Source organism: Solea solea, chromosome 14, assembly GCF_958295425.1.
Source record: "Solea solea chromosome 14, fSolSol10.1, whole genome shotgun sequence".
NCBI classification, from domain to species: Eukaryota; Metazoa; Chordata; class Actinopteri; order Pleuronectiformes; family Soleidae; genus Solea; species Solea solea.
Genome location: NC_081147.1, coordinates 15,159,587 through 15,185,646, shown reverse-complemented (window position 1 = coordinate 15,185,646; position 26,060 = coordinate 15,159,587). Strand labels below are relative to the sequence as shown.

Below are 26,060 nucleotides of genomic sequence, written 5' to 3'. Positions count from 1 at the left end.
GGATTTGATGTGTATCTCTCCCTTTGTTTCACCACTTTTTTTTTTATCTTTACAACTTTATTGTCAGCTATTCCGAGACCGCAGGATTATGTAAACATGAGGTTTAAGTTGCAGTTGTTACATCGTTATCACTTAAATGTAACAGCCACACACACACACACACACACACATACAGGAAGCACATTATAGATCTTCCTTCCTTCCTTTACGCTCCCCTCCATCCTCAAGTAAAATCAGATCACATCCTCCCATATTCTCTTATTCTCTCAGACAGTCTCTCCCTCCATGGATCAATTAGCAAATTAATTAATAATCAATCAATCATTTCTGTGCATCTCCTTTACCAAGCCCACTCAATTCACAGCCAGTTATTGAATGCTGGACTCATTTCCTGGCTTAAGACAGAGGGGAGGAAGTTATATTTAGCAAGGTAATAAAGGAGCTCAAGAAGGAGAGAAAGAAAGACAAAGACGGAGAAAGATTGATCAGTTTCTTACACCGTAAGCTGAGGAGGTGTGAATCAATGTCCTAAGTGGAGAGAGCCAGCTTTATTATTAATGTGGCACATTTGTCAATTAATCGCTGCAGCAATAGAAAACCAAGGATTTCCATTCATTTCTTGACGCCATCGTTCAATCTGTGTGCGTGCGCGTGTGTGTGTGTCCGTCCAGACACATGGACGTGTGTCCTTGTACTCGAGGGCTTTTACCCATAATCCCTTTCACCTAGTCTGGTACTTCTACATAAGTGTCCCGTTCGTCTTCAGCATATTTCAACGGTAAAGAATCGCACAGCGCTCCTTATTATGTTTTAATATCATGGGATCAGTACGCTCTATCCTGAACCGTTGTATTACAGTTATTATTTTTATAAATGCACAAAGTGACTTGTTTACACTGACCTTTCAGCTTTTTTGTTATTGTTCTGAAATCAGCAAAGTTTGCTGCAGCCTCTGGGACAAAGAGAGTGCAATTAGCTGATGAGGTGACACTGCCAGTGGACAGAGGACAGAGGACAGAGGCAGCAACACACAACCTGCTACAGCTGTTTTAGCCCCTGCTGCTGCTGCATGTCGATCTTATATGTCTTGTCCTGTATTCTTCTGTGGTTTATTGTGCGAGGCTGATGTGATGTTGTCGGGTCAAAGTCGTGTGGTTTTTGCCAGCCACGTCACACAGTTCTGATACAACGATGCATCAGCCTCAGTCTGAGATAAGAGGATTTTGAAGAGGGTCAGACTGAGGCCACGCAGTGCTCGTGACTTTAATGCTTCATGTCTGCCTCTTACATCCAGAAAATGTTTTGGGCCTTCCTTGAGAACGCTCTCTCTTTCTCTCTTTACTGTTCCTTCTCCGCCCCACCACACGCCTGCACTGTAGTGACACAAGAACAGTCGTATGCTGGACAGTTTGAAGCCCTTAGAGCAGTGGTCACCAACGTGGTGCCCGCGGGCACCTGGTAGCCCGCGAGCAGCCAACGAGGTGCCCGCGGGCTCATTTCACTTCACCTCACTTGTATGTATCCATATGATCACTGAGTAAAATGTCCTTGATATTGTTTATAAAAACTGTGATAATCATTAGGAGTAAGCACTGGAATTAATGTGTATGCAATTCAATGCATAATATTTATCATTTAAATGGTAAACTGCATAAAATGTTAATATGGTAGCCCTCCATATTATTCTCTAACCTTCAGGTAGCTCTCGGTCTCAAAAAGGTTGGTGACCCCTGCCTTAGAGTTTCAGAACTCAGACTAGGCTCCATCCTAACACATTACTAGAATCTCAAAAAGCCACCTGAAGATCCTCAGAGGGTCATATTCATCTAAAGTGTTTAAGAGTCTTTCTCAACACTCAAGGTCAGCTTACATACAATGCAAACACATAATACGTTAAAAATGAAATAAAGTACAAATAACAGACACGTTGTTTGACTTTGTGTAAACCATTGTCTTGTTTCTGTAGCTGTTTCTATAATATTAAAAAGAGGTGACCAGTATTAGTTTTATTTCTAACAGCAGACACGAGTGAATGAAAATCAATTTTCTACAAACGGACCACAATAATGTAAAAAGCTGCTAAATGTTTTAAAAATGAGGTTTCAAATCACGTTAAATGTAGCAACATTGTGTGCTCTGGAACGCAGAGGAAAGCCTCACTCGCATGAGAGGCTCCATTAACCTCTGAATCTGCTGCTGTAAATTATATCCTCTTTACACACACACACATAATCACATTAAAGTACACTCAGTGTTTTAGTGAGTGGCTGTTTAATACTGTGGACCAATATATTGCAGTTTTAAGGCCCTGCATTGTCCACACTTGTACACATAAACACTTTAGTGGAGAGTAAAGCAGCTGAGCGTGGCTGTTTGTCAGCGTTGGAATACTAAAGCACCTGTTCAACAAACATGAAGACAAGACACTTTTTTTTTTCACCAGTTTAACGACATGTTGCACACAAACATGTCACTCTTTCCGCCACAGTCCTTTGTCCCTCTGTCTCTCTGCCAGCGCTACCTGCAGCCTCACAGCAGGACGCTGCTCCGCTCTCTGTTCTTCTTCTTCTTCTTCTCTATACTTCATTTCCTCATCTGTAGGAATTGTACATAAAGTGGCAGAGCTTTACTTTTCCGTCCAGGCAAAGACAAAGACATCTCAGTTTCCTCAACAGAGCACTGGAGAGAAACCGTTTTCAGTCTGTACTCCATAATTCTTTTACTCCACAGTTGTAATTTTCTTCTCGACCACTGTTTCCTGACATATATGAAGTGTGGAGAGGAGAATATCTGCATTTGCTTGACTTTGCAGTTTAAACAGTTAAACAGCGCTCCATTATCAAGGCCAGTTCCTGACGTAACATGTCCCCCTTCCGGCAATGTCTCCGCATTCACCCTAAAGCAAGATGGCTGCCTCAGTATATGAATGGGTTCAGGAGCCATCTGTCCTAAGTCTTCAAGCAGTCATTAAGCTCTAAAAGAAGTGGCTTTCAAGGGGAACTCCTTCACAGTTTAGATTATGTAAACACTGTCACTTGCCAAGGCCTGCCCGAGGCTGAGCGTTTTTAGCAGGGAAAACCTAAAAGCTTGGCTCTGCTGAATTTCAGAAAAATAAAGCATTAACCTCGGAGGGCAATTATAGTGCAGTTAAATGTTAAATATGGGTCCTAGAGCTCAAGATAGCAGCCCAGACTAAATGTATATTAGTGCTCAGGAGAAGGTGCCAGTTGAGAAAAGTTTCAAAACACATCCGCCCGTGTTAGAAAACGTTCAGTGAAGTGTCAATATTTAAAAATCGTAGCATGAAGCGTGCAATGCTGAGGAATCACACTGTGTTGCACAGCTTGCAATTGGTACAGAACTAGTTTTTATGTATATAAAAAATAATAATAATAATGCGTAATGCTCAATAATATGGGTGTGATATTGGGCAGCAGGGATCCACCGTGAATCAGCAGTGTGGCACATAAACACATGCACATGCAGCCAAGCAGAAACACACACACACACACACAGATACAGTATATTGTATATGTGTGAATGAGCACGGGCCCAGGTGTGCCTCTGGGAGGAAATTAGAGTGCGAGGAGGGGAAGTATTTCAGCAGCCAGCTGCTGCTTCCTCTCTCCCTCTACATGGCCGTTGGCTCTTTCCCTGGAGAAGCACCGCTGGCTTATTACCACCACTGAGCTTGTGTGTGTGTGTGTGTGCGCACTCGCAGTCATGAATACCTGCATGCATGCATGCATGTATGCTCCCCCGTGCGTTTGCAGGTTTCATTTCTTGGCTGTTGCACTCATGACTGACTGGCAGCATTTTGAGCGTCTAGCGGTGTGTGTGTGTGTTCTTCCTCTGACTCCTCACCTGCTCGTAAGCTCCCAGCACGAGCCGTCACTCAGTGTGCCACAGCGCTGGCTTTGAAAAGAGCAGCACTCCGGGGGATAATAGCAGGGTGCAGCTGACCTCTGCTCCTGTCTGCAGCCATCACTGCTGCACTGACCCACACACAAGCCGTGTGTGTGTGTGTCTCTGTCTGTCTGTTAAACAAAAAGAGAGTGACTAAACAGAGAATCTGTTGGAGAAGAAAGAAGGCCTGGAGGGATGGAGAAGAATTGTGTTATTACAGCGATAAAGAGAGTGTCACTATAATCATGGTAATCATAGTATTTTTGACAAAACAGCACCTTTCTGAGCCTGTGCACTGACTCTGACGTGGTTTTTAAATCTTCACAATCAGACTCCTGATGTAAAAGTTAACTTAGCGTATCTAAGTGTGTGTCCTTTTATTTGAATATTTACAAAGAATAATATGGGGTTAAGTTGTGACAGTTTAAGTTGAATAAAAGTATTCAGTGCCAATTATGGAGCCAGGAAAAGCGACTGCAGTGCTCATTCTACAATATGTTGATGACTTTGTACAGAGCAATAAATAATACACATTCCTGACACATCAATTTAACCCTTTAACACCTAAGCCTCAAAATGTCCATCTGGACTTTTTTGCTTATTTTAATCATAAAAGGACCACAAAGTGCTTTTGCCCCTTTTTCCAGCATAACTTAGTTTAATCATTAATTATACATTTTTTTTTACAATTTACTGCTTATAAGTGTTATAACAATTTAAAATAAAAAAACAAAAAAAGCGTTATTTTAAAAAACACTGCACTTGTAAATGAACAACAGATTGTATTCAATTTGAAATTTGAACGGTATCAAACATATTTACAATAACATTTTCTGATTCTTTGTCTCTCAGTGTGCAAAAACAGGCCAAAAAAAAGGAAACTATGTACCGGTGTTTTTACCACACTCTTCTCTCTGGCGACAAAGATGCTGATTCTCCGGCTTCCTGAAACAACACAAGTGTAATTACCGTAATAACCACACGTTGGCTTTGACGAGCAACTTCTCAGCTTTCAGAAACCATTGGAATTTTACGGTGATGCAAAGTGAGCTTGTGCCAAAGTGTCGTCAGTGATCCGCTCGATGTTAAAAAGGTTAATGGTGAGACTGTACGGTTTGGCCTTTTTTTCCTGTGATGTACACACATTTACATCTTACTCCACTTTTCTTTTCTTTAGTAATTATCCATCGCTGTAGTTAGCAGAACATAAATCAAGCAGCAGCAGGAATGTGAGCAGTTGAGGAGTAAATGGAGAACGAAATGTGTCTCATCTCAATGTTCATAGATTTACTAAATGACGCAAAAATGCAGAGTTAAATCTAAGTCACTGTAAGGACAAGACGGGGAAATGTTAAGGGCATTAAAGCTGAAAACCTTCCGTCATAAACTTGTCATGATGACATTAAAACTGATTGCACTGTGAAATAGAGATAGTTGAATGACACCGTCCATATTTATGTTGTTCTCCTAAAGTCTTGGTTTCACTATATTATTTTATAATGTATTTCATTGTATCGTATGCATTATTATGTATGCTGGCTTTCTCACACACACACACACACACACACACAGCAGGTACAGCTGTGACTACAGTTACATGCAGCAGAATCTCAGAGGAGGTGCCCAGTGTACTGTGTTAGCATCAGTTATGTAACCAGTCGACCTAAGGGACAGAAGCTCATGGCATGTGACTTCCTTCCTCCCCCTACTGTCATAGTGCCGCAAACACACTCCACACACACACACACACACACAAAAAGCCTCCATACATTGAGGATGAAAGACAAAACAACGCAAATGTTCTCAGTTTTTAAACATTTGCAAATGTTTCAATCTTAAACGTAAACTGAGCTCTAACTACCTTGAATAATAATTCTAGTAATAATAATAATAATGAAACACCTATGTGGGTATGCAGGGCCTGTAAATTGGAATACATCGGTCCTCCTCAGTATGAAGAGTCACTCACTATAACACCAAGTATGTTAATGTCATAATGTGTGTGTAAAGAGGATTTAATTTACAGCAACAGATTCAGAGTTAATGGAGCCTCTCATGTGAGTGAGGCGCTCGCTATAATAATTCTACACCACAGCAGTTTCCTCTCTGTCGATCTCTGTTTCTCTCCAAACATGTTCCTATTAGAGTCACGGTGAAGTGTGTGCTTTTGGTTGGCTGTGTCTAAAATATAATAACAGTAATAACAACAGCAATTATAATAATAATAATAATAATAAAAGAAAATCCACCAATGAAAGAAACAAAGGTAAAATGAAAAGGTCTTTTTTTTGAGCCTATATTCTCATGTCAATTGTGTATTTCCATTTAAAGATATTCTCCAAAGGGCAAAAACATGAAAGAAGAAAATGAGATGTGATATAATAAGATCTGATCTGAGAATCTGCGATGAATTCATCGATAGCACTCAGCACATGTTGTCTGTGTTGGCTCGATTCAGATTAAGGATTGAATTGTATGACTGAATATTTTTTGACATAATCCTAACCCGGTGTAATTCTTACAAGGATTAGGACATTATGTAAGAATTATAATTATAATGCAGCCATCCGAGTCGTAAAATGTTCACTGTTCAGTGTTATTATTTGTTATTTGTTCACCTAGTGCTTGATGAAACATCGACAGCGTCTATCTCCGCTTTCTCCGCCATGTCAAATAAAAGTCACGATACATTTCCTTTTTCCACAGTGGAAATCACGCACAGAACTCCGTGCAGCGAGAATGACATTTTCAAAGTGGCGTGTGCACCTCGTAGCCGCTGTCTCATTAGCGGAGTGATGTGTGGTGGTGGGAGTTTGTTAGTGTGCAGTTCATTTGCTGCTGCGCCGCCTAGGGAAGTTTAATTGAATAAAAGACAGCCCGGCACTTCTTTATTTGATGATGTCTATAATACTAGCCATGAGCATCAGGGACACTCATTTATGGCTCACACAGTTAGTATGTTAAAAAGGAGTTAGGTAGGTCATTAAGAGCATTAGAATTTTTGTGTCTTATTACTTTAAATGTAATAAATTGTTAAATGACGTTTCCATGTATGTCTTCTTGTCTCCCACTGGCTGATTTTTCTCTTGGCATTAATCACATTTATCTATGGTGTATGGTGAGGTGGGAGGAGAGAGAAAGGGAAAGCTTAAGCTGGAAATCCATATTTGTTCTTGTGTTTACTGTACCCACTGAACTGGAGTGACTGTCAAATCCAGATGGGTCATGTTGTGGTTGTCCGTACATTGTTGATTCCTGACCTTTACTCGCGTTTGCTTGTGCGGAGCAATTATACAGTGGTCGGCAGTGGACTGTAAGGTGAGGTTATTTATCTTCATTTTTCACAGCTACAATGATCTAATGATACTTTTTAATTGCGTTTGTTTTCGGCTCACAGACTCCGATCACACTCTCTTTATTGCAGCTCCAGAGAAACATGATTTACTCCCACCTGGGTTTCTGAAAGGCCAAGCACAGCAATATGCTTCAAAGAGAACCGGAGAACACAATGCACTGTCACTGAATGAAACCGTGCTTTCTAAATCCGCATCTATAGCAATTTTATTTATAAACCCTGTATCATTTGTTACACCATGTTATTGTGAATATTACTACAATTACTAGTGTTTCACTATTAAACCTGAATTTGCACTGAGATTGCAACGTGATGCGGAGCAGTGTTCACGATGATGGCACTCGCTTAGACTTTAAATGAGAACTAGGACTGCGCACCGTCATGAAAGGGCCTTTGCGTCACACACACACAAGTGTCCCACACGCAAGTTGGGCAGTGCAGCAGTTCCCTGACCTCACTGTGTCATTTATAAAGCCTGCAAATCACCAAGATGGACGCCAAATTCAAAATGACGACTTCCTGTTGAGTTGAGGCTTTTTTAAACAAAAAGATTGTTTGCAGCACATTCAGCCGCGCAAGAACAATAATTAAATAATGATATTTGTACATTTCTGCACATCTGGCAGTCCTCGTCATTATGCTGCATGTGTTTATGTACTGTAAACTGTAACTGATCCACACTTGGTCTGTGAAGTATTTACTGGGGGTTTAATTATCAGGACCACCATCTTTTCCTCTCATCAATAAAATGCTTCAAACATAATCCATTAAAATGCCAGTCACAGAAAAGGGCCATAGACAGAGAAGTGAGTGAGAGGGAAAGGGATTACTGGAAACCTTGGTGTAATCTGGCATAATAATTAGCCTTCAGAGCAGCTGTGACAGCAAACAGTTTGACAAATACATGCATTGTTTTGTTATTCTGATCAAAATTTAACCTGATATTAAATTGCATATACATTTGCAATGCAGCAGTTAATGGACTAGCTGCGACATTCAAATGTAGGACTGCAAGGATTAATCGATTATTAACCGATTACTAAATAAATTGGCGTCTATTTTGGGTTGACGAGTGTTTTCTCTGACTGTTAAGCTTCTCAAATGTGAATCTTTTCTGGAGAATTGAATTGAGCGAACAAAAACGAACCACAAAATCAAAATTCACAAATTGCAAATGAATTATCATTCAAAAATAGTGTATTTTATTTGTTTGAAAATACACTTTTTCTTTGCAATGATCGTAATTTTGTTTGCGCTCCCTCACTTGTTTTTGCGCTCTCTGATTTGGTCTTTGCACCGTTGTTCCAGACGGACAGCGACTCCAAGCCTGTGACTACTTCCAGTCCATTGAGCTGTCGCACCAAAACTCAGTAGCCAATCAGCAGGCAGCTTCCTGCGTATAGAACAAGTGATAAAAATATTGACACAAATCTAATTCCATAGTTTCATTCCTCCATATAACAAAGAAATCATTCAAACTGAATGTCCATGCAATCATTTCCAGGTTTGAGAAACACTTGATCAACATGTTCCAACATTCTCGGACAAAGTTCTCGACCAAAGAAATAATCAATAGGCTCTTTTGAGCTCACGTGGCTCAAAAGGTTGAACTGCCTCAATTAATCATAGAGGTGCATTTTGACTGTAACAGGCAATAATCCGATGTGTGACTGCACCTTCATTTAACACGATGGGTGTGAAAACGAACACTGCATCAATTTGTAATAAGAGGGCTTTTTGTTCAATTACGGGTCAGGAGAATGGAACACAGTCGAGCTCACACAGTCAGTAGAAAATGACCGTGTAAACCCTTGGCTTTTATTTTATGTGTGCACGGCAGCCGCGGTCACAATCACGCTGAGACAATTAACCGAGCACACTGGCTCGTCCTTTGTCTGTGTGTGTGTGTGTGTGTGTGTGTGTGTGTGTGTGTGTGTGTGTGTGTGTGTGTGTGTTTGTGTTGTCTCTGTATTGTCCTGGCGCACCGAGAGGGAAATGGATCATCCGCCACAGCAGATGTGCTGACACCAGAGAAAACTTAGTTCCCTTGCCTGGCATATTACCCACACTCCCCCTGTGATACGTCTGATTCTCCAGGCTTCCTACCGCTTCTCAGAACTCTGGGAGTTTTCTGAAAGTGATCCCAGTGAGGCTTATTGTGTGTGTCTTGCTTATATAGGACGTAAACCGCTCCCTTTTCTCACCTTCGCATTTTCATTATGACCTCTATTCCTCAGCTCTTTCTTCCTACCTCTGGATCTCCCATCGCTTTCTTGTAATTGAAGGGCTTATTAAACCAGGCAGAAAAAACAAGTAGTAAAAAAACCTGAATTAATATTTGGCAAAAATGATGAACTGCACATAATTTACTAATGGCACACAGTTGCTTTCAGGCCTGGTCATTAACACTGTATGTAATGTTGTGAGACTGCTCTGATGTTTGCTCAAATGTAGGCGCAAATTGATTCCGAGCAGCAGACGTCCACCTACACAACGCAACACATCTCCACTCCTTGTGCACACAAGGAAACATCTGAGCTGCAGCACTTCCTTGTCTCTGAAATGCAATAGGTCAGTAGTTAGTTGGAGGATAACTGCACTGTATGGCTATTGCCGAAGGGGAAAACAAAAAAAAAAAAGCTTGTTATTCTTCTTCTTCTTCCGCTCCCGTTTTCCCTGCCCGTGAATCACCTCCAGGCTCCCTGCTGCTCTGACTTTGGGCCAAGTTTGCGATCGCTGCGTGTCTGACTATGCAAAGTATGACTCACTTGATTTTGGAATAGAGGCAGAGGGCTGGTCGTATACACTGCTACTTCTTTCACACCTCCTCACACTACATCCCTGCATTTGAAGTCCGGTATTGTATCAGCATTGCAAGTGTGTAGTAATTGCCGCTTCAGGTCATAATTCATTACCCACTCTGAAGTCAGAAAATGGTTGACAGACCTAAAAAAGTTAATTCAAACTAAATTTAGCAATTTATATGAAACTCTCTAATCCCTAACCCTATGTATGAATGAAGTTACTTCATGTTACCAAATGAATTCAGTTTTTCAGTGTAATTTAGCTCAATGAGTGAGAATAAGAATAAGTGTCCGTGGTCTGTTTCACATGCCTTTGTTACGCTGTTTGCGAATCAGCGATACGTCGCCACAGATATGGGATTGTGTGTAAAGCATGAGTTGAGAGCAGATGAGAGGAGATAACTGAGGTTGAATGAGAGGGAAAGTGCCCTCATGTTGAGCTCCTCGTCGCTTCACTTCAAACCTCTGAGGTGGAAGCTCGTGCGGGGATCATTTGCAGTTCAAACGTTAATATGAGTGCAATTAAAAAAGAGAAACACTGTAAACAATTAAAGTCCTCTTAAAATAAACGTTTCACCCACGAAGCTGCCATCGAGGCCTCCCAGAGAAAGAAAATGAGCCATGAAGATTTCAGTAAACAAAACTGAAGTATTGCTTCAATGAAAGCAGCCACACTGTCACAACCTCTATGTAGACAAGTTTTGCTCTTTAAGTGAAGATAAACACAGCAATTACTAACTTTACAGAGCTGCTACAACATCCAGTCTGCTCAGTCTAGCTAATTAAGTCCAGAGTGGGGGAAAAAAATAGAGGAATTATCTGAGATATAAGAAGACATTATTATTTTAGATTAATTTCTAATCTCCCATAATCACAGCTTTCATGGGTTTTTGTATTCAATGTGTTTGACGCACACACACAACCACGCTGGCGGATCTACTCAGATACACTCAGGATCTCTTAGTATATCTAGTGTATTTGTTTCATGTCTCTTTCAAAACATTATTTCATGATACTAGCAGGCATGTTTATTTCCTCTGGATAACATTTACAGCACACAAAAAGGAAAAACACACCGTAACAGGCGTGGCGGTGGTGTCTGCCTGTGGCAAACGTGTTGCTCTCTCTGTCTGGGTAGTTAGGGCTGAGATTGCCAATAAATAGTGGCCAGTGGCCTTCAGCATCACCAGCAGGGAGAGATTTGTGTCCTCGTGCCTGATTGGTCCAGGCTTGAGGAAGAGAACAAACCATCTCATTAATCAGGGAACACTGTTGAGACACAGTGCTTGTGTTTCTGCTCCACTCACACTCCACAATGCTGGTGACACCATGTACTGTGTGTGTGTGTGTGTGTGTGTGTCTAACTGAGAAAGAAGAAGTGAGATGGAGAAAGTGTGTGTGCAATATTATGTCAGGCGATTGAGATGGCAGCAGTGCAGAGCTGAGGCTTTGGATGACAGATGACTGGGTGTTAAAGGCTGCAGGTGCAACCATGACTCACATAACACATGTGTGCGGACAAACTCGTAGCTCCTGAGGCTGTCACATCCCAATTGTACCTGTGGTTATATTTCTCCCCGCACCAATTTTCACCTTTAGGGCTGCCAAATAAAGTCTCGAGCAATGTCAAGTCAGGATATCATCACTCTGTCATCGACTGCAGACCACAAATGGGCCGGCAGAAAATAGTTTTAAATTGCTTTTTTTTTTTTTTTACCTTTCTGGAGCTGTTCACTCACAACAAACTGTGCTCATAACAACTGTGTTTGCTTTCTCGGTTTAGACGCTCATAATATACCCAGGCTGCTTACGGTGCTACAGTACAAAGCAGAATCTCAATCTCAGTAGTGTTGTGCTAACATATGGAGAACAATGCAATCCTAAACTCAGAGTGAGATGTTTTATAAACACTGAATTGTGGGATTTACATTTGCCTAAGCTGATTTCTGCCTCGCTACTCTAATCTCATATTAGCTCACACAGAAAGATGCATAAGCCTCTGAATGCTTATGAAAGAAATGGTGGGTAGTTGACAAATACAGTATGTAGTAAAAATGCATGTTCTACTTTTGTCGATAGTTACTTTGAAAAGTAAGTAGGTACTTCATAAAAAAGAGAAAAGTGATACTTGGGTTCAGGAGTTAAAACTTCACCACAGCTGTATGCACATTCTTATTTGAGTATACAATGTCAACACATATTCTGATTGTCTGTGTCAGTCAGAAGGGCAAAAAAATATTACTTTGGGCAAATAAATGACCCAAAAACGAGTCTCACTATGACCTTCAGTACTGCAGCATACAGTACTTGGCACCGAAACTGCTGCTTATATGAGAGAAACCGGCGCCATTTTGTGTCTTGTGCGCTCACAAACCACACTGGTATAGTTAATAATGACCATTTGACTCATGATTACATTAATGTTAATGAATCATATTTATTTCAAACTATCTGTTGTATCTCTTCCTCTCCTGTTACCTATTTCCTCTTTACACTCCAAGTCTTTTCTTTCCCTCTCTCTCCAACTCCATCATCCATTCTGTCCTGGAGGTAGCCCTAGGGCTGACAGGTGTGTGAGTGTGTGTGTGTGTGTGTGTGTGTGTGAGCATCTCCCCTGCATTTTTATTGCTGGTGCATGCAAACTTTGAGCAGAAAGAACCAACCAAACTTAGATGAAGTTTTAACTTTGACTGTTCCCTTTTCGCCTCATGAATTACCGTTGTACTCGTGTGGCGTTCTGCTTCACACTCCCCATATATAGCCTGGGATTTGAGACTCTATGACGTCAGATATCCAAGTTTAATTCAACAGATGGTGACACATTATTTTAAATAATACAAAACATGCTTTGAAATACCCCCCCAAAACAAAAACATAAATCCAAGGCAATATGTCAATGTGAAAAAAAAAAATACACGCCAATCTATATTCCCAGTCTGACATTCTGAGCGGTGAGGTCAGACTCAGTGAAGGTAAAGGTGATGTGCTGCATTTAAATGAATAAAATATTAATAGAGTCAGGCAATTAGAATAGTGGTAGCTGCAGTGTCCCAGGAATCCAGAGCAGACATTAGCACAGCGCTAATAAGATGATTTCCATCAACCACGGGCAGACAACGCAAGTTGTGACAACCGGGACCATGAGAGAGACCCGGGGTGGGAGGATAGTGATATTTGGATATTGAAGCCTGACTTGCGCCTCTGCCTGAGGGATGGAGAAGTGCTAAGTGGGGATGAGATTGTCAGTCAGGTGGGAGAATCGTTAAAGGGCGACCTAAAAAATAGCATTATGAAGCATGTGTAGCAGGGACGGCAGAGTTAGGACCGTCTGTGTGTGTGTGTGTGTGTGTGTGAGTGAGAAAACTGCCTCTTCTTTAATCACTAAGCAGATTTAATTGTTACTATATTACAATCTTAGGAAGCAATAATTACCTTTTCTTCCTTTCATTCATTCCTTCTCCCTCCCCTGCCTGTCTCAACATAGTTCCATGTAATTCATCAGAGGAATATATATATATTTATATATATATAAACCAAAATAGCACAGGATATAACGAATGAAAACCTGATGACAGATGTTACATTTTCAGTCAATGAAAGTGCTTTTTGGCCAGTGGTGAATGCAGATCAGAATTTCTTTCCTTTTACCAGATGTTACTGTTACTTGCTGACTCATCATAAGTAAAGGACACACTGGACTCATCACGTCACACTTTTTAGTCCTCTTATTGTTGTGTTTTACACTGTAACTGTGTGTTATGAATACGATTGGATTGGACATGACGGTAAGAAAACCAAAGTATTGTCTTAGACCAACTACACAGTGCGTTTACACACCTGACAGTGTCTGGATCAGTACTCATGAAGACCTAGCAGAACCTTATTTATGAGGAACTGGTTAAGATTGAAATTGTTGTTAGGTTAAGGTTAGGGTTTGGCATTAACTGGTCAGGGTTAATGTTATCCTCGCTTACGCTTCATCACCACTGGATTTATCATATTAACAGTCACACAATTATGTAATTCAATAGTGTTTAATATACCTTAGTAATGCCATGTCAGTAATCCTTCTGCACTGTAATATGCCAGTGACAGAGAGAATGGCTTGTGCACTGTGAGCGCTTTCATAAGTGCACGCACATGCACACATACACAGAGTAATCAGTGCTGCAGCTATTATTAATGAGAGAGAACCGAGCCATTAATATTTAAACAGTGTCACTGGGGCCACCTACATTTGTGTGCACGTGTGTGTGTGTGTGTGCGGTCATCCACATATAGAGGAGGGTCACAGGGACTATAAGGCAATTTCCTCATGCAGCGCCGCGGTGAGACCCACTCATTACACCAGGATAGAGAGAGAGAGATGGAGGTGCATCTGTTTCTTAAAGGAGAAGAGAATACAGAAACAGAATCAGAGCTGCCTGTTCCCCTGACCCTGTCTTTTCCTTCCCATTCTTTCATGGGATATCGGCTCAAATGGGAAACAGCAGCTATCTCATTACATCACAGTGGATCAGACTGTGCGTGTGTGTGTGTATGTGCATGCGTTTCCGAAACCCACTAAAGGAATGCTGTGGGGAATTCTGACTCTTTGGTCTGTGTCTAGTCCTCGGTAATAGACATGCACTGCTGCTGACATGGTGCACACACATGTATACGCACACACAGGCCAACATAATGGTCAAAGGGCGTGGAGGCTGTGCACGCTCCAAGACAGAGCTTAGCATAAAAACTGTAAATAATGACATTCACTCTTCTCCTTTCTTTTTCTCTCCGCTCTCATCCCCACAGTCTCTTCCTCTGTCCAGGATTAGTGGGTATTACTTGCTCCGCAGAGCAAGGAGAATGAGACTAGTCTCACTGCCAGTTCCTAGATTGGGATAGCAATGAAAATATTCCTTTATGATAATAATAATCTATCGTTATTAAATCTACCTGGAGGACAACTGAGTCAGTTGTCTCTACAGCTATAGCTCAACAGTTGCCCTCAGATAATACCAACGTTATCTTTGAGGCGTTGTTAACACTGATTGAAGGCTAATTGGTTAATTAAGAATATCACAATGGCTGGGATGCATTACACCTGCACCAATATTTAACACTTTTGTTATAAATGTAAATGTAAATGTTATTTAATCAATAAAAATAATCTTTTATGCCTTTTCCTGATCTGACTGTGAGAACAAATACTGAACCTGAAACATGGGATATCCACCAGGAGTTCCTCTTCTGAAGGCACCACAAAGCCTTAAGGCAGTTATTTTGTTTTATTTCAAATACTTATCTGGTACTTTTTTTATCTCCATGTACAATTAGCACTGTATTTGAAAATATCCTTCTCTGAATCATTATTTCATTGAATCAAACCTTGTGAATATAAATCAAAATCCGTGCTGATACCCATGCAGACATCGTATTGTATACACTACAGAGACGAGGACAGCTGGAAATGAATCATGCATCTATTGAGCATTTCAACCAAATGTTTTAATTTCTAAAATGCTGAGAGAATAAATATCTTTTGCAATTAAAAACCAAAAAAACTTTGTCATGATCCCATCAAAAATCCCTGAGGGTTGTTCCCTTATTGGCCATCTGCCTGTGTACAGTGATTTGTTTACCTGGAGCTTCATTAAGAATGGAGAGAGTGGGGAGGTCATGCTAGTAGCTCCCCTATCCTCCCCACTCGAGTATAGAGTTACATTTGTACGGAAGAGGCTGCATTGATTAACCATATGCCTGGGAGGTTATTTGGGGGGGTTGTTGGGATAGGATAGGGCTTTCTTTTCCCCTAGTGCATATTTGCATTGGTTGCCAATAATGCAGCAATAATCATATGTGAAGCCTTTGTCGGGGCTTTTGAGGAAAGAAGGAAACTGTCAACACAATGCACACACATGGACCAGCTCATGACTCCACACTCGGGCAGACGTGTTGTACTTATGATTGTCCATAGACGGCATATAAACACAGATGTAGTCTTCCAGGTTTGAAACCAGAAATTTCAAAAAGAGCTCAATATGAATGGAAGTCTATGGCACAATTCTCACTTGAGTTACATTAGGAAACACCTTCATTTTCAATGGTCTCATTCGCTAGTCCTCTTCTTCAATAGAACTGGATGTTCATTTTTGTAAATAATGTAAAGATATATAAGAGGAAATGTCAGTGGACACCAGTGGTATTGGTGCAGTAGGAACACCAAAACTGGCTTCAAAACCCAAGTTCAGATTCTTATGCATGGCATCAGTGTCAAATGTTTGGAACCATTTTTTTATATATATATTTGGGTATAGTGTATGTGATTGCCAAGGGCCTAAGGGTGGACTTGTTTCTCTACCATGTTTTGAAGTTTGCTCGCAGCTTGACATTAGACCCGTTCTTTGCTTGTTTTTCTCCCCTGTGGTCACTTTTTCTACACAGATACTGCATCTGTGGCCGTTTGTGTGTGTGTGTGTGTGTGGGTTTGATGGATGAATCTTGGAGATAGTCTGAGCTGTGAACTCTCTCGTCCATGCAAGTCTCTGTTAAAGAGAGCTACATCAAATTATGGTTTTGATTACAATTTATCTGCTTCTCTGACAGTGCTGCTCCCTGCACTCAGCCGGCTTTGTAAGAATGATGAATGGCTCTTTTAATTGTTTCTAATTGATAACTGCTATCAAGGACTTTGTTATGAAACACCGCCAACTTAGTAACACCAATACACTGTAGTGCTTTATTAATTCTCTCCCGTCTGGCTCAAGCACTGTGCAATTGTAGAGAACGCCGTCTGTGCATTTGTGGGCCGACTAGACAGTAATAACTCTTGGTGTAAGCGCATGCCAGAATTTAAAATGCCAAAACACTTTTATTTTTATTCCTCTGCCTGTGTCCAAGCCATCAGTGTAGTCCATGCCTTAATTTTTTAAGTCATTACAGCATAATATCTGCTGATTTACTACTCGGTTTAGGATGTTGGGTTAGATATACGGTATAATTATGTTACAGTCTTGCTTATGTGTTTGTCATTACCATCTATGATGGGGTGATATTGGATGATAAATCCTCATCCTGCTGCCCTGTGGCAGGCACACTTTGCTCTACTGGAGAGTATTTGCATACATATTGCCTCACACCTTTACATCAACTTTCCTTTTCCTCTCACCCACATTTACCCACATGCCTGCCATTTCATAACTACAATCTAAGATACACTTAATGAATAAAAGAGGAAATGAATGGTGGTGTGGGGGGGGGTTCCTTTTGTTGGTCATTGTAACAGGCGAGCTGTTGTAGGAATGATGTGGCTGACATCAAATTCTCCAGGTGTTTACATTACTTTTCGTCCAGATACTGATGGAGAAATCTATTTGTAATCTTTTTTTTAAGTGTTTTTGAGTAGAATTTTATCAGTCAAATTACAGAATGGTTCAATCTTTTAATCGGGTCTTGGTTTCAGATACTAGCTGTGTTGCTTCTGAGTTTTCCATGCTACCTTGAAAACAGCGGTTCTAATACAAGTGTCTCTCACAGTTTAGAGCTTGGTAAGAACCCTGCTCCTCATTATTTTCTCTCCACTTTCTCACCTCATGCTGTTGTTTTTTATCTGGTCCCCGTCATGTTTCTCCTACTCTACTTTTCTCTCTCTTCTCCTGCTCCCCCTCCTCTCCCTCCATCCTCACTGTGCTCAGGTTGACAGATGTTTGGCTGGTTGGCCTGTCATAATAACTGTGGAGTTAGACGTCTCAGGTGGCTGGTGCTGGCTGTTCTTTGAGGACCTCACAGCCAGGACAGGACATTGCCGAGGGGCACGAGTGAAGGAAGGATAAATGAGGATTGCGATGACAGGAGAATCACGGAGCGAATAGAAGGCTTATAATATTAGTTATTTCATGAGGCCCTTTAGCCAGCTTCTCAGTATGTATACAGTAGATTGTAATGGACAAGAGAATACAGTATATATCTCAGAGCACACATTGCAGTTTAATGTGCCATAGTATATTCACAATTTAGAGACCAGAGGTAATAAGCAGGGGGAAAAACACAAAGGGAGTGTGGACATTTTGGCTGGTCCTCACATTCTGTCACCCCTTAAAGGGGCTTGATTTAGTGTTAGAATTGGGTTTAGATTAGGGTTAGGTGATAGGGTAAGGGGCAAGGGAATGCATTAAGTCTGATAGCCCTTTCACACCGGCAGGGCTTTGTGCTGGTTCCAGTTCCAAAAACCCAAATTTTGTACCAGCCGGGCATATTCAAAGCGGAAGAAAATTGGTTCTCAGCTGGAACCAGAAAATAGTGCTTCTCGCTCGTGGAGCGTGACATGATCAGTGGGAGTGTTATGTGTAAGTGTGGAGATTTTGCCGGTGTTGGTTTCTCTTAACCTGGTATGAGAGCGGGCTGGTTCGCCAGAGCCGGAACAGAACCGCGTCTGTCTGAAAGCATGAGGAGTGTCCTGAGGGTCTGGTAATTGTCTGTGATCAGTCATCAGTGGGTAGATTCTTACCCAAATGAAATGGGAACATACTTGAGTGATAAACTATCCATCACAAAACAATTCAAAACAAACTTACAGATAGTAAGTAGATTTAGTGGAGGCAGAAAACATCCTGCTAAAATCTGTAGGAAACACAATATGCGGACAGTGATGACTGCATTGACATGTTCATTAACATTCTCCATGTTGGTATGATTTCTTTTATTGCATATTTGCTCATGTAAATGAGTTGTATTGTGAGACAGAGGAAAGGACGAAGTGACAGAAATAGAAGGAGAGAGGAGAGAGATGGTAAAGGGGGCCACAAACCCTTAAAGCAAACAGGTGGTTGTTTCTGTGAAGTTGTGTAGATTCTCTCTGGAGAACTGGATGTTGCACCTCGCTGTCACCTCCTCTCTCTTTTTTTAATCATATGTATAAACTGTTTCCCGATGACCTTGATCTATAGCTATATACATACATGTGGGCAGTGGAGCATTATAAGAAAGTAAAATAAATGTACATAAATGTGACTTGCTCACAAATTGTGTTGTCTACATGCTGGCGAGGTAATGTTTTTGTCTTGGTTGCCCTGTCATAGCTGCAGATGTTTTTCTACTGTTTGATTTCATAAGAGATCATTATAAAGGCCCGGCTGTCTGAGACTGATATAGACAGACACAGGGAAGGACAGATGGACAGGTACTCAGACAGGTCATTTTCAGACTGGACGAGATTGGCTGTATAAGCCCTATATCAGCCCGGCTTTGCTGTCTTATTGGACACTAAGGCTTTCCCGTTTACATCAGACTCTGTGGATACAACCGCAGAGCACAGACAGACAAAGGGTTCGGGGACATGATTGATCTTTGCCAACTATGTTATGGCAGTGGATGACAATGATTAGATTACCTTGTTTTGAGATGTGTTTGCAATGTTTACATGGGCTGTTCTTCGCGCTGTAATTATTGATATTACAAGAGGCATTTTCTCGGCTTCTTGCAGCTTATGAGAAAGAACGCCACTTAATTTCGGCTAATTTGTGATGCCATGCGCAGCTCTGAGCACGGAGTCTGTCAGTCCCAAAACACCGGCGCTTATTTCACTGGATGACTTTGCATTGTAAATGTGTAGGTATAACTTCATATCCATCACAGCAGACGAAAGCGTGGTAGCAGGAATCGGTGTGCACCACGTCACCTCCCCCAGCCGCCACCAGCCCCGTGTGTCTTTGACAGACAGACAGTTATGTAAGAGAGAAGAGCTAAAGGTTGCTTTGTCTCCCAAATCACCAGAAATCCACCCCAGACAATCGCTGTGAGGATAGGTGGCCCCTCCTGCCTGCTGATTATTAAACCTGCTTCATGCAGTGTGTAAAATAGTCCTCTAATTCATTTCAGAGATATAATGCATCGTCTTAAATATTATAGCTCTTTGGACAAACTCGCAGTCGAGGAACGGCCACTCAAAACACCCCAACAGCAGCTAAAAATAAACAGCCCAAACCTCAAGCGGTTATTAATAAATGGGCAAAGTTCAGTGCTTGATGTCTGAATAATTATTATGGTCTTCAGGGAGCTGTCCATGTAAAATTAGAGTGCTGCCAACCTAAATAATTAACAGCAATATGATTATGGGAAGCATAGTTCATGTGTCCCAGGCTCTGTAGCCTTTTCAGCTGTCATGGAGAGGAAATAATGAGCATTCAGTAGGAGGACGTTCTATGGGACAGTGTGGCATGTTTCTACCTGCCCCGCGATGCTATCAGCAGCAGCATTAACACTCCGCTGCCCAAGACACTCATCACCTTGACAACCCATAAAGCTGTCACCAGGGAGACAAAGTGTCCATGCCCTGCAAGCTATATGACCAGGATGTGTGTGTGTGTGTGTGTGTGTGTGTGTAAGTAAATGAGTTCATATGTGAGGATAACTGTGCCTCCCAGTGCAAAGACAGCCTTGAACTCAGGTGAGTCCACTGTCTCCCCTCCCACCTGCTGCCACTCATACGTAAGCGCTGTGCGTTAGGAAAGAAAAATGCAAGATGCATCTTAATACTTGAGATTTTAGTCACTCCTGTGGGAGGACTGTGTGTGTGTGTGTGGGCAGACACCCACAAAGTCACCTGTGTTTGCAGCTGATTTCCAAATGATTCATATATTTCCATGTTATCACAATGCATTGCTTTTGTGTCTTATGATGGGAAACGTCTTTGCTTTAAGAACCAAAGGATTTTGTGTTTCTAAAATCCCAAAAAAATACAGCTAATATCTAATGGCGTTTAATTAATCTATCAACTTGATTCGAGCGCACAGAACAGTGCATTATTGTGAAGGGATTTGTGATTTCTGCTTTGTGTGCAGTGTCTTAACCCTCCTCCATACACACATGCAATTATTCAACTGTTGCTCACTTGACCCGGTTTTAAAAAGCAAAATGGTATCATTGTTATTTTAATCAAAATGTGTTAGGAATACATATAATTCTTACAGCATCTAAGAGAACAAATGGCAGTAAGTGTACGCTTAATTGGTGATAGGATTATGAGGAGGTCTACTCTGTATTATAAAGAATGCCAATTAACTTAAAGAGCTTGTTTACTGTCCGTGTTTGATATTTTGTTTCTTTTATAGTTAAGTGGGTTGTACAGTAAATACACTACCAGCTAAAAAATAATTTCATTTAATCTGTGTGTGTCGACATGACGTCAACACATTGACACAGCGGAGGAACACAGCTGTACAACAATGAGCAACTTTTATTAAAGTGCTCTGTGACATTAACAGTCAATATGTATAGTAAGAAAGAAAAAGAATCAAGATGCCTTCTCAAAGACAGTTAAACAAAACATAATACCTTGAATGTTCAGGTCATTTTAAGTGCATAACTGGTTAGTACTTCCATAAATGTCCCCCATTGTGTGACAAATAAAGGATTATCTCTATATGATAATAAATAAATAAAACATTTCACGTTGGGCTCAAATAGAAAGGGTCATTTAATGTGATTTAAGTAAATATTCTGTTGACACATCCAGCTGGTGATACATGGTTAGAGCGCATCTGCAAACGTGTGTGTGTGTGTGTGTTCAGTACATTGTAAGTAAAAAAAACTTGTTATAGTAGTCGTTATGTGTAATTATTATGTTATGTTGAATGTGTATAACATACTCTCACACGCACTCAGGTTAAAAGGTCAATGTCTGTCATTATACAGTAGAGCTGCTTTATGCGGTGCACAGCAACGTACTACACCTGATGTGGATGTGGATTAATCCGTTGCCTTTCTTCTGTTGTTGTGGCTTGTGGACTCCCCCCCCCCCCCCCCCCCCCCACACACACACACACTCTTCCATCCCCCTCTCCCCCACCTCATATTCACTGGGCAATCAGACATTCTTGACATTTGGCAAAGGTTGAAAGACAAAGAACCTTTGTCTCCTAATAGGACTGAGCTCTATACCCACCTGAATGAGAATACTGTGGGAGCGACAGTGGAGTGTTTGTGTGCGCAGGTGGAAGTTTGCATATCGGGGTTAGGGTGTTTTTTGTGTGTGTTTCATGGTGAAAATTGTGGGGCGAAGTGTGTGTATATAGGTACAGTATACAGAGAGGAGTGTGAAAATGCAAATGAGGATGGAGAATGAGTGGGTAGGATGTGAGAAGGAAAGGACAGCCGCAGGTGGGAAGAGACATGAAGGCTTGTGTGTGCATGCAGGTAAGATCTGTGGGAGGATGAGGTTTGAGACTGTAAATGATCCTTCTTGAGGGAGGAAAAAGTGAACACTTTTTTTTTTTTTGATCAATCCCCTGTCTGAGGTTTGAGTGAGGACCGTTTTCGTCACAGAGCCTAATGTAAGCTATTGCACAGCAGCACACCCTGATGTCTCACCCTCACACAGACAGACAGACAGACAGACAGACTCGGATGCTCTACAACAGAGTGCTATTCTCCATCAGTGAAGGAGCTTCAAGCGGAACTCACAACACCCAAGGTCCTTCTGGGCTCCTCTTGTCTCATGCTCTCATCCATCACACCCCTCAGCTCTGCCTCTCACCTCCCTCTGTCTTTCTTGCACCTTATTCCTCCAAGTTGTTCTGTGAAAAACTTGCTGCAACTGATTATTGACTGGGATTGAGTATGGGATTATGTAGAAACTCTTAAAATGAATGCTTACAGTGTCCCAAGTTAGTTGGGAAGCTTGTGACCTGCACTGGTAAACCAAATGAAGTGAACATGAGAACAGGTAGTGATGTCGTTTGTCCAAATGCTTATTGATACTATTGTACCGGCAAATGAGGAACTGGTATCAATTTAATACCGGTTTTCGGTAGCACCTGTGGCCCCTGCACTGTTTTCAAGGCACTGCAATGTTGTGAGATTAAGAACACTAGTTTCTCTGTGTTTTGTCTCGACATTATATAAACACAAGGTAAAAATATCTGGCTCTGGGTTTGAAAGCAAATGGTCTGGTTATGACATCAGGCTCGTTAAAGGCAGCAAAATAACTAGGAAGTGCCAAGGGTTGTTGTGAAGAACACTGCCTGATATCCAACTTCCTCTGCTAACAAGAAGAAATGTTTTCTGTGTGTGTGTGTGTATGTATATGTGTGCAACAGAACAAAAGTATAGTGCTGCAATAATCTTTAAATTCTCCTCTCATCATCTCTGGTCTTCTGCTACACGAGTGTCTAGCTTTGCCCCCACCTCCTGTTTCTGTCTCGGTCTGTGTGGGTACTCTGTCACTCACTGGAATGTGGGTAGATATCGAGACTTTCAGATTTATTCTGCCAGCGACTCAGGAGCCAATATTAGCCATGCGGTCCTTGTTTTACCCATGAGCCCGTTGCCTTGGAAACGTTGCATAAGAGGGAGTGGGAAAGTGGGATGCCCCTTGCTGATTGGGAGACAAGGTGGCAGATCTCTCTTTCTCTCCCCCCTTCTCTTCCCTGTATCTTCCTCCTGCATCTTGTTCATTTCCCTCCACTCAACACTCGTTCAAACTGTGTGTGTGTCAAAACACTGGGGCTGCGACCGTCCCCCTCATGCCACGTGTTGAATCAGCTCGGCTCCCAGCGCCACCAAAAAAAAAAGCTTTGCGGTCTAAAGCAGCAAATCTATTACAGTTAGTCAGCCCCGCTCCCAAGCTTCGGCTAAATTGAGGCTTCTGTTGGAGCAGTGATTTATAGCCCAATTGAAAATGTTTGTCCTCATCGTGCTCACACACTGAAACACACACGCTCTCCATAAACTCAGCTGTGTGTGATCCTGGCCTGTGGGAGGCCTTGGCTTGAGTCGGGGAGTATAAAGCCTTGTTGATTCCACCGAGACCCCATGTTCAGGACTCCATGACTTGGCCTTCCATGGCTTCCATAAAAGCAAGGTCATGCTGTGTCTACATACCAGGAGGATGAGACAGAGGAGAGGATGTCCTTGGCTCTGGAGATGGTGCAATTCATCTTTTCAGTGACTTTTCAAACAAGCCCCTTTGACATACTTGCTTAGGCAGAAACCAGAGATGTAATAAGTGATCTGATGTGGGTGGCACACTTTTCAATGGAATCACCTTAAATGAAGGGACGTTGAATTGTTTACATTTTTTTTTCCCAACACATAGCGAGCCAAGAAAAGATCAGGGTGGGCAGCCCCTGTGTGAGGAAGCTGTCTTAATCCATGTGTTAGCAAGCACCATCTGTTGCTTTTATTCAGATGGGAGCAGAAATATTTGGTTGATTAGGAGAGGATCTGCGAACGATCGCCGCACCGCTACCACCCCTTACAGAGGACACACATGCTCGACTCAGTCAACTGGTGTCATCGATATAAACAGAAGACAGACACGCTGGCTCCACTCAGCGCTCGTGCATATGTGAACGTGTATGACAATAGCATTCACAAACACTGGCAGATTATCGAGGACTTGCTGCACACTTCGAGTCATCGCTCCGACTGTAGTGACCCCCACTCATGACAGTTTTATGGTCGTTTCATAATGGAAATGTTGTTTAATTTCCGTGTGTAGGTGCTGATCTCGGAGGTCTGATGGAGCTGGAGTCTCTGTACCGAGGTGTGGAGCAGAGTATCAACCACACGCGAGCCGGGCGGACACGCAGACAGAGCCAGGACAGGGCCTACAACATCGAGGTGCTGCTCGGCGTTGACGACTCAGTGGTCCAGTTTCACGGGAAGGAACACGTCCAGAAGTACCTGCTCACGCTCATGAACATCGTAAGTGTTTATTTAACGACAGAAGCCTCAGTGAGATCAAAGATCTTAGCAGATCTGAGCAGAGTTGGAGATAGAAAAAGTAGCAGACACTCATATAATTCCCACAATTATAATCTAAACGATGAATAAAGTGCAGAAATGTACAGTATAAAAATTGTCGGCACTCAGCAGTCAGTGTGGATCATACAGATAGATTAATAACTCCAAGTTATTCCCAGTTCATTTAAAAACATCCAGAGCGACAAGCTCTCGAAGATGCAGCTCTTTTTTTTTTTTTTTTGCGAATGATTCTAAGCAGATGTTGCGTTAAAGTGGATTATTTTTAGATAAAGTAGACTTGTAGTTCAAACTGTGTCACTGATGTATGACTCAATTGTGCAACTACAGAATGCCAACATTGAGGTCACACACAATGAGCGTACCTCGTGCAGATATTTGCCGTCTTTATCTAAAAAAGTTCAATTACTGAACTGCTCCATGGACATTAAATGGAAAATAAGTCACAGAGAGGTCAGAGAACGAGGGTAAAAGACACACACACACACACACACACACACACACGCCATCAGAATGAGGATTCAATTCCCTTCCTTCATGTTCTCATCCAGCAATCAGCTACAGGTAATCCTTTCATCTCTATCTGAATATGATGAGATTATGTGTGTGTGTGCGTGTAATGAGCCTTGTGCTCTGAAGGGGCTTCCACATATCTTTTCATCAAGTCTTGTGTCATGCCATCATTCACTGTGCGTTTGTGTGAGAGTGACAGAGAGATGCAGAAACAGCAGGCAGTGTGCTCCGGGCCACAACAACACTCTGCCAAGCTCTCACACTCCCAGGTGTGTCTGTGTGTGTCTCTGCTTGTCTGTGTGTGTGTGTCTGTGTGTGTGTGTGCGGGCTGGTGTGACACTGATCACATTGCAGACTTTAATCTTCCCAAATTCAACCTGTGGTGAAAGTGCTGCTTGCATGCATTTTCACTTTGCACATCTGCTTGAGTGTGTGTGTGTGTGTGTGTGTGTGTGTGTGCACCTGTCGGCTTTTCGCTCGTATTGCGACGACTGTGCAAGAATCCGATATCCAACTGTAGAGCAGGTGCAAGCGCACATCAGCGAATCCTTGGCCTCAGCTCAGTGCAAGACATCTCTGTCTCTTTCAGGTATTTGTTATACAACGCAGAAGAAGAGAAGTTGCAGCACTGTCGCACACCCCCCCCCCCCCCCCATTAATCTCTGGGGAGGAGATGGAGAGACAGAGGGAATAGGAGTATTTTAAACAGTGCATTCAGAATAAATTACTGACAGCCAGAT

At 41.9% G+C, this 26,060-nt stretch overlaps 1 protein-coding gene across 2 annotated transcripts in view; it reads left to right on the top strand.

The window, feature by feature from the left end:
• LOC131472478 (A disintegrin and metalloproteinase with thrombospondin motifs 2-like) overlaps positions 1-26,060 on the top strand; it is a 103,358-nt gene that overhangs the window by 51,746 nt on the left and 25,552 nt on the right. For both annotated transcript variants that reach the window (XM_058649721.1, XM_058649720.1), the window contains exon 4: positions 24,545-24,750. In XM_058649721.1, the coding sequence (XP_058505704.1) occupies positions 24,545-24,750 (206 nt within the window). The remainder of the gene's footprint in view (positions 1-24,544; positions 24,751-26,060) is intronic.